The following is a 12048-nucleotide window of genomic DNA, read 5'->3' as shown; positions in this document are numbered from 1 at the left end:
CTCGTCTCGCGAGAGCGCCGGCGCCGCCGCCGCAGCGATTGCTCCCGCCTGTCGCGGCGGGCGGACGCCATGGCGGCGGCGCGCGGGGCTTCCCGCCTGGCCTGGTGCCTCCGCCGGGTCGGGGCCAGCGGCGACTGGCTCCTGCTGGAGGCCGGCACGCAGGTGAGCCGGCACGGCACGGCACGGCACGGCACGGGGGGGGCGGCCGAGGCGCGGCCATCCGCGCCGCCCGGGGCGGGGGGGCGTTACCGGAGCCCCGTGGCGGCCTGCTCCTCCCCGGCGCTTTGTTCCGGAGCGTCGTTGTTCCTTAACACGCTTCCGAGGAGAGCGAAGCCCCGCCCCGCCCCGCTTAACGAGCGGCGGTTGTTGGTTGCCGCGGTGCGGGCCCGGCGGCGCCGGAGTCCCGCTCGCCAGGGCTGCGCGGCTGGCGTTTTGTAGCACGGTCTGGTATTGACGTAGTTGTTTGTGTGACGGCAACGGGGCGGGGGGGGACGCGGCATCCTCAGCCTAATTGACGAGGTGATGCTTTGGCGTGGTTAACTACCTAAGGTATTTGAGTTTCGTGGCTTAAGTTACTCAGGTGTAAACGAGGTCATGTTTTAAATCCGCTTCGGCGGGGTAGGGGTGAACCCTTCTCCGGTGGTCGTGTTCTTTCACTGACGAGCCCGGGTGGGTCCCCGCGCTCTTTCCCCGGAGCCCCGCAAGCGAACGGGGCTGCGGAGGGCGGCCGCTGCCGGAGGGCTGCCCTGCGGTGCGGCGCTGCCGGACCTTGCTCCTTACGCGTGGCAAAAGGAGACCCCCTTGCCTCACCTTTCAGCGCTAGGCAGCTCTTCAAGCAAAGGTATAGTCGCTCTCCCGCCGTGGCTTCGAAGCCACGAGGTGTGCAAGCGCGCTCAGCGAAGGGCTCGCCTTAACACAGCTGCAAAACGTGCAGCCGGGGCTCGGCTGATCGTGCGGGGAACCTCGTTCAAGGCGTTGTTACTCTGTCTGCAGAGAATCTCGTTCAAGGCGTTGTTACTCTTAACTGCGCAGCGCTACGTTCCTTGTCGCAGGCAGCGGGGGGACTGACTGACGGCGTCCCGGTACCGCAGGCCGGCCCGGGGACCGGCCGGCGTGCCAGCGCAAGCTGCTCTCGCTGGGGGCTTAACCGTCGGTGCCAAGCTGCAGCGGCGAGGCGCGGGGCCGTGCTGCGGTCTGCCGGCGCTGCCGTGGGCAGCAGCGGGCTCCGGCAGGCGGGTGGTAACGCCTCAGCCCCTCGTCGCGGTTCGCTCAACGAACGCGGTCGAGGGGAGGTTTTGCGACTGGCCCTACTTGGTCTCGCTTGTTTTAGCGCGTGAGGCCAGGCAGATGCCTGTGACCGGGCGCTGCGAATCGTTCACATGGGTTAGGCATCCCTGTTGCAACTGCAGGGACAAGTGCAAAGCTGAGTTTATAACTGAATCTGACCAAGTCTCTGTACTTCTAACATACGCAATTCACGTTGACAGAACACTAGCAGGTATGAAGCATTGAAGAGGTAGGGATCAAACGTAGTTACGCTTGCTTTCACGATGTTAGTTTGCTTCCTTGCATTTAGCTATGGCACGGGAGTCCGAGTTCTTGCTTTCAACTCAAGGTGAGACCTGCTCAGGTAACGTGTAGCGAATGAACTTTTTTTGACTGCAGCATCTTGTAGGAATTGGAAGATGTGATGCGAATGAGTTGGGATTGCAGGGGAAAAGAAGGGCAGCCTTCATCTAAGGCTACACTGGATCCATGCAGTTGTCTAATGACATGATAAGCTGACTGAAAACTTGTGCAACGCACAGATGAATAAGAAAAGTGTGCGTGATTATCAGATCTTGCAAAGGAGGCAGTGGAGGGAGGGAGGGAGAACAAAGTCCTGCTTTAAATGGTAGCCTGCACTTAGATCAGATTTAATAAGATACTGTGAAACGGTATGATTAAATTATGTCCCTTCTTCCAAAGATGCTATTAGAGTCTAATCAGATTATTTAGATCACGTTCACTGCTGGTTATGAACTGCATGTAGCTTAGTTTCTGAGCCTTAAGAATGATGGTGCGATTTACAAAAGTGTTGTGCATTTAGGGCACGGTCACATATGCTTTTTTTTTTTTTTTGATGGCAATTTTCTGGGCTATTTTTTCCTGTGTCGTTCCTGTCTACAGACAGTTGAACAGATGCAGCTAGCAAAAGAACAAGGTAAGAAGTAATCTTGAGACCCATGAACAATTGTACTGTTTTGAAAAAATGGTGTTTAGTTAGGTAATGAATAAGGCAGGACACAGATGGATTCAGAGCGGCTTTGAGCAGCTTTGTTGCTGACAAAGATTTCCATGAAACCAAGGCTGTAACCTGCCTTAGAGCAATCAAATTTTCCTCAATGGGAAAGACAATGCTTCAAACTTTGTAGGTTTCCATTTTCTATCTACTCTTGAGTTTAAATGCACAAAAAACCCCAACTAACCCATATTATCCTGAACTCTTTGGAAATAGCTATAAGATGCTAATCTAGATGGATTTCTTCTGTACTTGAATTGAAACCACATAAACTGAATTTACCGTGTCGTTGCTGATTGTGGTCACTAAACTGCTTTATTTTTAGGTAACTATAGGCCGAGGATTAGATCTCACATACCAGCTGGTGTCAAAAACCTGTCCCTTGATGATCTCCCGTAAGCACTGTGTTTTCCAGCAAAATGCAGAAGGGCAGTGGACTGTCAAGGACAACAAGGTACAGAGACTGGTTAAAGACCTTTTACTCTGAGATTCACTGAAGAGCATGCCCAGTTTGGGCTCAAACAATGTATGGGCTATGATATAATATGGTGTAAGTGTGATAGAAGGTCCATGGGAATGTGTCTTGTCTGTTGTGCACTTCCAGCAGGAAGCTTCATTCTGCTGCAATGGGGGTGCAAACCGTATTGCTTTATATAGGCTTGTCTCTGGGTTTAGCATTTTTCAGACAAGTGTAGTCTCGCCAAGGGCACTTTGCAGTCTGTGAAGCTGTTTTGTGTTACTCTCTTAAAAAAAACCAAACCTGTGAATTTTGGCAGTATTCAAAAGGATAATGTACTGCTAATGAAAGGATAAACTGATACTCCTTGTTGTAGTGACACAATTGCTTTCATTGTAATCAACTACAGCAACAATCTATTGTTAGAAAAACCATGCTTCATGTTACGTTCAAATGAGTTTTTTCTGAAAGTCCTCCTCAGCTGGTTAGAATGAAGTGTTGACATCAGTGTCCTCAGCTACATCTCACTTTGACTTCAGTAATCTGGTTTTTATATCATGATCTCTCCACTTTCTCATTCAGGCTGAAGGCTAAAATCAGTAACTTGCTTTAAAACAGCACTGGTAGAACAAAAAGTGTTCAACACGTGGTGCAGATTTGAAGGATGTTTGGGTCAACAGCAGATTAGTCAGAAGGAATGGAGTGGCTACTATTAAAATTACACTGCTCTTAAAACTGTTGCAGTACTTGTATAAACTTGAAAACTTACAGGTTTTGCATGATTGGAAACATCTATGGTAGATTAGCTACTAACACTTCCTCTGTGTTATCACTGCTACAATTTTGTCAAGTTGTTTTATTGAACCTCTTTGAGATGCATCAGTTGTTAATGATTCTGCAGTTCATCTAGAGCACAGATCAGTTTTGCTGTTTTTCAAAACTATTTCTTGAGCTAGTGTCTGATTCAAAAAGCTTTTTTCTCCTTTGAACATTACCTCTAGGAGAAGGTTTTCCTTCTTGTTTATATCTCTGTGTATTTATGGAGAACTATCTTTTTTTCTTTAAGCAGTATAAGCTATGCTCCTTTTTCCTTTCTAGTTTCTTCTTGAATTTCAGGTGACATTGTCAAGAAAAATTACTGCAATATTCTATGTTCTTGGTAATGATCTATTGTGGGGTCTTTTTATTGGTTAGTTTATATTTCTGAAGCTTTTGGGCAGTTTTTCCTCCCCTTAGAGTTCATTCTTTTCCTTCTGCACAAGTGCATATGTTGATGTTGTTCTTAGTGCTCGTACACAAAAACTGTAATGCAGGAATAATGCACGGTAAATAATATAATGTGATAACTGTAATAAATGGGACACTAAGCCAATAAATTGGATATCGCAAGATTTATTTAAAGAGGTGGCTTGTTCTGATTGCAACACTGAAGAGGCTGGATAAGTTTACAGTTGCCAGAAATAACTTGCAGCGGACTCTGTAACTGCATATTAAATGTTGCTGATTCTCTGTTCGTTTGCAGAGTCTAAACGGAGTCTGGCTTAACAAACAGCGCCTGGATCCCTCAAAAGCCTATCCTATCGCTGAAGGAGACCGTATCCAGTTGGGAGTACCTTTGGAAAACAAAGAGACTGCTGAATATGAGTATGAAGTAATTAAAGAGGAATGGGAGAAAATCAGACCCTTTTTAGCCCAAAGGAATGACCTGGGGAAAGCTAAGAGTTCAAGAACTAAACGTAAATTTAGTTTGGAGGAATCTGAGACGTCTGGATCAGAAGGCCCTTCAAACTCCAAATCCAAAAGAGACAGAGTGTCCTGTGACAATGAACCTTTGGGTAAATCATGGGGAAGGGTAGAAGAGGCCAAGCAGTTAACAGAGAAGACAGACGTCAAGCCGCCTCCTCCTGGACCAAGTGAGGAGGATAGCGGTCCAGTGCGTAGTAGCCCTGTGCACTCCGAGAAAGCTGTGCCTGTCCCCCATAAGGACCAGAAAGGCTCTGGTCTCGCACAGTCATGGACTGGCTTGGAAATGCTGAGGAAAACTCTAGTAGATATAATGAAGTTAAAGGTCAAAGTGCAGGAGAAGCAGACAGCAGTTCTCAATGTGAAGCAGAGGCGCAGGAAGTGTGCCCAGAAGGAGATCCTGGCAATGGAGCAGGAGCTGCGGGAGCTGCAGGACCAGCTGTGCGTGGAACAAGAGCATCATCAGCAGCAGGTGGAAGAGCTGGAGAGGACGTTCTCTAAAGAGCAGCAGAAGCTAGAGGTATAATGGTGGTAATCCTTTTGGCCTGTGTCTTTTCATTTTTATGGAATGCCTAATATAAGACATTGATCCAAAATAAGATCTTGAACCGTACTGTAACACGAATAACTTTTGTGTGAATTACTCCTGTTAAAATTGTCATGGAAGTATTTCACTTCCAGGCATGTGTACCAAAAGAAAGTGCAGAGACAGAAGGGATTGGCCTGCATGGGGCATTAGGGAAAAGGTGCAAAATAATTTTTTTAAATTTTTTTACAAACAGGTTCATTACAGCAGGATAGTAAAGTATTTCAGTTAATAAAAAAGCATGTTTTTAAATAAAAGATCAAAAGTCTCTGCCTGATCTCCTGTGGTTACAGAGAAGACAAGTTGAAAAGTATTCACCTTAAGTGTGAATTTCTCTTGGTATATGGCTGAATTAATGCCCAGTTTGCATGGCAAATCCATTCCCTTGCCAAGCAAGTGCTTTAATCCCTGGAGGGAGGGAGATTTTTTTTTTTTTTTCCCTCCATACTTTCAAAAAACTCTTTCTTGCAATCTGTGTCTTCAAGCAGTATGTGTATGTTGATAAGTAGCTTTTTTAGATAACAAACTGAAGTCTTTCTATTTGAGTTTGCTCAAAATCTCGTTTAAAGGAAGTGAGAATTCATCTTGGAGTGAGTTTCAGAATTTATCAGTTACTTCCTTTAAAGTCTGCTGCTAAAGGCAAGATACCTGTATCAGAAGTACCGAAAGTCTGGAGTTGTGTGCTTAGGCACAATGGGAAGTCAATGGGAAGTTCAGCGGGAGCTGTAGGTATGTCTGACCTCTTTGAATGCGCTCAGAGATAGACTCGCAGCTTTTTCTCATGTTTAAGCTGTTGCTGACCTCTTTGCTTCTATGAACATGGCGGTGCCTTTAGAGCTGGAATAACGTGGAGGTGTTCCAAGTATGTAACTGTAAGTGATATATCCATTTTAACTGCACAGTAAACGATAGCTCTAATTTCTGTCATACATATGTAACGCTAGAGTGGGACATCTCAGGGTTTGCTGAAAACCATCATTGTTTCTTTAAGCATATCCTCTGAAGAGAGTGTGCAAAGTAGTCATTTTCTGTCCTTTACTTTCTTCAAGCCTTTATTTTTTTTTTTTTTCCTTCCCCGCCCAGGGAGTAAAGTGGCAACATGGGGAGGAGAATCTGAAGGAGCAGCTGGCCCAGGTCCTGCAAGAGGCAAGTAGTTATGAGTCTAGGTTTGGTCTAACTGTGTAACTCGGATATTTAAATCTTTCTTACTGCTGTGGCCTCTCGGTAGAAGATGAGGACTTTGCCTTAGGTGCAGACTGGATGATGTTCATTTACAGACCAAATTTCTGTCAGAAAGTGGCAGACCTCGCTTTGTGGGAGTTGCTATTTGCCAGCAAATATTGTGAGAATATGCACTCAGATTGAAAGCATTAAGTAGCTGCAGTGATATTTTTATTTATTTATTTATTTATTTTTTTAAATTTCAATTTGGTCCTTGGGCTGGTGGGCTTTTTTGTGAGGTCTGTCTGATGGGTATCTGTTTTGGGGAAGTTGTTTTGGCAATTTTAACCAGATGAAAAAAAATTCACTCTTGGTTAGGAATGTTTTTGAAAGAGATTGCCACACACTTGGGTTTCCTAGGCTTTTCCCAAAAGGCCTTTCCTTTTGGAAAGCTAATCTGAAAACAGCTTCAGGTAACCCTGCATACAGTGACAGGTTTTTGTGATCCTTAGGTGTCAAATACCCCTTGATACTCAAATGCCTCAGATGCGCTCAAAATGGTGACCGTCAAACCAAACTGAAATTAAAGTGTAACCTGGGAGAGGGAATGAGAGGTGCCGTGACACTGGGAAGGTCATAAACAACTGGCACTACATTCCAATTTTAAGTTAAGGCTAAACTGCCTGAACACCCCAACTCATATAGACATGTGTTGCTCTTTTTGGAGGGGATTAGGAGAAATGGGTATGCTGAACCTCACGATTATCGCCATATATATTTAATGGGATAGGATAATGGCACTCTTACAATTTCTGGGGTGGTGTTGTTACAGCATCACGCTTTGATGGAAGAACTGAGCCGTAGTAAAAAAGATTTTGAGGAGATAATTCGAGCCAAGAATAAAGAACTGGAAGAAACTAAGGTAAGGCATAACAGAGTTCTCAGTTTTATTCATAAGTGAAACATGATATGCTGCAGCAGAGGAGATAGTTTATTTAACATTTGTCTTGACTGTACTTTGCCTCCCATAGTGAAAAACTCCTGTATTTTGAGGTGGCAGCTGCCTCTAGTTTCCAGGATTAGGGGAGAATACACCTGGCCCTGTTCATAAATTAGTGTTGAACAGTCATTACTCATTACTTAGAACTTTCTCAATCACAAAGAAAGCCCAGAGCACCTGAACTGTGTGTTGTGAAGGAGAAATGGGCCCATTCCACCCTTTCTTTAAAAAAAGAAAAAAAAAAAAGTCTGTTTGGAAAAAAAGAAGAGTCTGTTTGAAAAGTGAGGTGCTTCATTTTGAGTTTGAGTGCATTCAAGTAAAACTGCAGTGTTCCAGCAGCCCTACAAGGGAGCGTAGGACTGAAACAACATGGAATTTGAATAATGAATGAGATAAGCCACATTTCTTCCTGCCCTTGACGCAAGGTGATGAGTGGAAAATAATTAAGGAGTTCCTTTCCTGTGTCTTACTCTTGGAAATTATCACATTATCCACTTCTGGCTGTTTGCTTTATGTTTTGTTTTTTTTTTTTATGTTGTCTTTGCAGCTCTGTTGCTGTTTCAAGTATAGCTTCAATTGGAAGAATTTCTCTGTTATTTTTAGAAGATAGAGCAGGTACCTAGGAGCCTAATTTAACTCCAAACAAAAAAAAAATTTTGGGCAGTTAAATGCAAGTAAATGTTTTAAATTCTTATGCTTCCTTTTTTTAATATTTGAGGTATTTTGTCTGTTGGGTGTTTTGCGCTCTACATCAGACATCAACAGAACTGTTCTCTTGATTTAAGCCAAGCTCATGCCAGGAAGAGGTTGAAAGAGATTCTGAAAAGATTGATCCAGATGGTAGTTTCTTTAGGCTGAAGGGAATTTTGGTAAGAGCTGCTGTTCTTGCTTGTAAGTTGTCTACAGTGGGTGGGAATATTTTCAATACTGCCGTGACTACAAAGAGGAGAGAGGTTACAGATCTGGGTATATAATAGACACAGACTTGACATGTGGAGACTTGCAGTTGCATGGTTTTCTATTTGTACTACTTTCCCCTGCACACACACTTCCTGCCAATATTATATTAAGTAAAACCTTGTTCTTTGTTGATACGTGGCCATATGTACTTTTCCACTAGGAGGAGAAGGAAAAGGTGAGAGCCCAAAAAGAAGAGGTGTTGAATCAGATGAATGACGTGTTGGAGAATGAGTTGCAGTGCACAATCTGTTCTGAGCACTTTATCGAGGTATGCTTAAACTGGTACGGGTTTGCCAGTAAAGAAGAGACTTGAGAAGGTTTCCCTAGTTCTATTAAAGCAACGGTCAAGCTTATTTCTTTACTTCACTAGTTTAACAGTCCCAACAGACCCACAGTGAGTTGTGGGTAAGGGTTCGTCCAGAAATCCATTCTGTCTGCCCTAACTCTTCTCCTGGCTAGCAAGTTCAGCTTTAGTGTCTCTACCTGCATAGAGATCAGTGCTTAATCCTAAAATGCATATAGGCTTGCAGCGGTTTTGGGTTTTTGAACTGGTGCTCTGAGCTGCTGCTGACAGCCTGCGTGGGGAAGAATCATTTAGTGGTGGACCTTGCTTTAAGTTGACTAGGTTTGGACTGCTTCAGGTTTAGATCTAGGAGGAGGTTAGTAAAGGAAGGGAGGTGCAGTGTTCAGTCAAGTCTTGAACCATTTATATTGTTCAGATAAACTCTTTCTTTGAGAAATTGGCCTGCTTTCATTTGATTCTAGAAGTGATAGGTTGTGCCTGAAATGTAGACTGTTATTTCTGTTCCTGTTTTGCTAGAACGTCAGTTTCATTCCATTCATTTCTACTACAGGAAACCTGATGAGTTAGCCTTGTTATAATGACTTAAGAGCTAGCTGAAATTTTAATTTCTGGTTTCTCAGTAATTTAAGATGCTATTCTATAGTATCTGAGTTTTTCCATAATTTGTCCTTTTCAAATTGGAGAAACTTACGATAGAATTAATTCTTTTTGTCTGTGTTTCTGACTTGCTATGATCTACGGTGAATCCATTAACCAGCTTGTAAAACTTGTCTGCGCTCTGGCATGGGAGAGTTTTTGCGTGTAACCCCTACAAAGGCTAAAGAAAAGGGGCTTTGGGCTTCTCCCCCCACTTCCCTTATAGGAAGTGTTAATCTAGTGTTTTTCTGACTTCAGTATTTTTTTCTTGACAATGCTTGTGTGAGCATGCTCTGATAAGTGTCCTTCCGTCGAATTCCACAGGCAGTCACTCTGAATTGTGCTCACAGCTTCTGCTCCTACTGTATCAACGAGTGGACGAAACGTAAAGTGGAGTGCCCTATCTGCAGGCAGGAGATCAAATCAAAGACACGCTCTCTGGTGCTGGATAACTGCATTGACAGGATGGTAGAAAAACTGGATGCGGAAATGAAAGAGCATCGCCTGACCCTTATCAGAGAGCGGAAAGGTGAGAGGTGGGTGGATGTGGCATGATGAGTACAATCTCTCATTCCATCTATTTTGTACAACTTCCTTTGGCACCTATATACCAAGGAGATGCTTGGGGAATGCAGCAGAAACACGAGAAAATTAATTTTAAGATATGTTGTGTAACTAGCTTTACTGCACAGTAAAATAAAATTAATAAAAAGTTTGGAAAAAGACTTCGGTATGAATTCCACAGTCGACTTAACCATGCTAAAGGTTATGCTGTTTCAAAGAGATCACTAAATAAAAGCAAAACTGTATGGAACAGGCCTTGAAAAATTTACCAGGCACCTTTTGATTAAACTATTGACTACATCATTGCAAAAACTCAGCAGAGCAGTGCCTGATGAGAAACTCTGAATTCTCTTCTGTGTGCTAGATCTGTGTAGGAAATCTGTGAAGGGAACGTTGGTGTGTCATGTAAGTGTGTGGCTGAAGTGGCAGTTGCTCTGCCACGTTCATTTTTGTAGAATTAAAGCCACAGTGGCTTAAATGCATAACCTCTTGCCTAGTTCTAGCTAAAAGACTGTGCATGACAGCAATGGCTTTAAGTGAAACTCCAGTGTGGGGTATTCCTATTCTGCTCCCCTCTGCCAACTTTGTTTCTAGAGCACTTGATACTGGTATCTAGGTGCTGAAATATAGAAGTCTTTTCCTGCTACCCCTTAATGAATTTCAGTTGTTGTGTTCCCTGAAGTAATTGTCTTGTTTTCCCCTCATAGAGGCGAGTGCATGATCCTTCATTTTGCAATGTGTCAAGCCTTTTACCTAATGAAGGGTGCTTTTGAAACGTTTCAGATTCTCCATGGTGACACAGAATGACATCGCTAAGCAGTGTTAGTTCAAGCCTGAAATTATAACCTATTTAACCAACTCAGTGTGATTCCCTTGGGAAATGCTACACTGCTCAGAGGCTGCCCAGCTCGGCTTCGTGAATTGCTCTCACCTCTGCAGAACTGCCACTGCTCTTGTGTAATACGCACATCTGCAGAGTGTGCCGTAGCACTGTTGAAGTGTCTCATCAGGTAGCTCATGGTGATTGGATGAAGTGGAGTCTTCATTGGAGCCCACTTCATTTCTGTATGGTAAAGCAGAGGTCTTCACGCTTGTTTCAACAAAAAGGAAATAAGCTCATAGCCTACCTTCATATGTGATAGATGCTCTAATTATATAAACGACTATTAGTAGGAAATCATTGAGCTTCACCATGTCACACTTTGGGAAGAAGGATGAATTGTTTCTGTGCAGTCTTTTTATTCAGTGATGGAAACGTTTTGATTGAGATGAAGATAACCATATGTCTATTTAAACTTCAATTCCTAAGAAGAAACCAGCTGAAAGAGAAATAATGATGCAAGTAGCACTTGAGAAGCTCAGTCAGAGTTTCCCAAGAAGCCTTTCCAAGAGCCTTAGTAGAACAGGCACCAACAGGACAGCTTGCGCTCTTAAATATGTGGAGGTTTTGATGGGGCCGTAAGCATCCTGAACAACCATTACTTGTTTGAGAGCTCCTTACCGCATTTTGTTTCTTCCCTTTTCCTTACCTGGCAAGGCACTGCAATAGTTAGCCGCTTCCCTTGCCAATTATGTGCCAGTGAAGGGATGGAGAATGTCTCCTTCTCATCTGTGCCATCTTAACAGGACAAGGCATATAGGAGACTTAAGAAAACAAACAAAAAACCCAACCCTTTGTTCTTTTAATGCTGAAAATGCAAAAGAAAAAGGCCTATGCCCTGCGGCTTGAAAGACCTACTGCAAACTGACAGTGAGAGGCTGTAAGTTTCAAAGAGAGCTAGTAATTTAGCGTTTGTGGGTACAGTGGTCACTGCTAACTTTCGTGTCTGTGTTTTGAATGCAGAGAAACAGAATGTGTTGGTGAAACCAGCCACAGACAATGACAGCAGCGTCATTTCTTCCATCTACTCCATCTTGTCAATGAGCAGTTGCGACAGTGAGGACTCTGAAGAGGATTCTTACTATAATGAAAGCTACGACGTTATCTAAACACTGTTACTGGAGGCTCGTTTGCCTGTGTGCTGCCCAGAACCAACCTAATGGTGTTCGGTTGACTGCTGCTGGATGAGTGGACTGGACGTCTGGAAGGAGAGACTCTGAAGAGGCTGGAGCTGAGAACTAGCAGCATTTGGAACAAGGACCTTATTTTTTAAATGAATGTACAGAAGCTTGATCTCTAAAACAAAATTGGGATTGTGAGAGAACAAACTGCCGTTATGCTAGATGGTTGACATACAAAACCTAGGCTTCCAGGATCGCTTGTGACCTGCTCGGTGTAATGTAACAGTTTGTATGCGTCACTGCCCTTTCCTTAGTGAATGACATATTTAAATGTGTACATCAGCTTCCCTTACTT

General features: G+C 43.8%; 1 protein-coding gene across 11 annotated transcripts; it reads left to right on the top strand.

Annotated features, from left to right (window-relative positions):
• The first annotated feature begins 3 nt into the window (after nucleotides 1-3).
• Nucleotides 4-11682, top strand: RNF8 (ring finger protein 8). Of its 11 annotated transcripts, none has more exons than XR_014227689.1 (9): nucleotides 6-162; nucleotides 2607-2735; nucleotides 4261-5001; nucleotides 6151-6213; nucleotides 7061-7150; nucleotides 8349-8456; nucleotides 9453-9664; nucleotides 10476-10702; nucleotides 11536-11621. XR_014227689.1 is itself a non-coding variant. In XM_082307105.1 (9 exons), coding segments are annotated over exons 1-9 (1476 nt in total). In that variant the 5' UTR covers nucleotides 6-69; the 3' UTR covers nucleotides 11538-11552. The 11 variants fall into 11 exon arrangements, 9 of the variants coding, with proteins under 9 accessions (XP_082163232.1, XP_082163231.1, XP_082163229.1 ...); XM_082307105.1 differs by having other exon boundaries at nucleotides 10476-10513; nucleotides 11536-11552; XR_014227690.1 differs by having other exon boundaries at nucleotides 7-162; nucleotides 9453-9657; nucleotides 10400-10513; nucleotides 11536-11573.
• The last annotated feature ends 366 nt before the right edge of the window (nucleotides 11683-12048 follow it).

The sequence above is a fragment of the Platalea leucorodia genome, assembly GCF_965183815.1.
Source record: "Platalea leucorodia genome assembly, chromosome: 3".
In the NCBI taxonomy this organism is placed as follows: domain Eukaryota; kingdom Metazoa; phylum Chordata; class Aves; order Pelecaniformes; family Threskiornithidae; genus Platalea; species Platalea leucorodia.
This window is presented reverse-complemented; position numbering and strand designations above follow the sequence as displayed.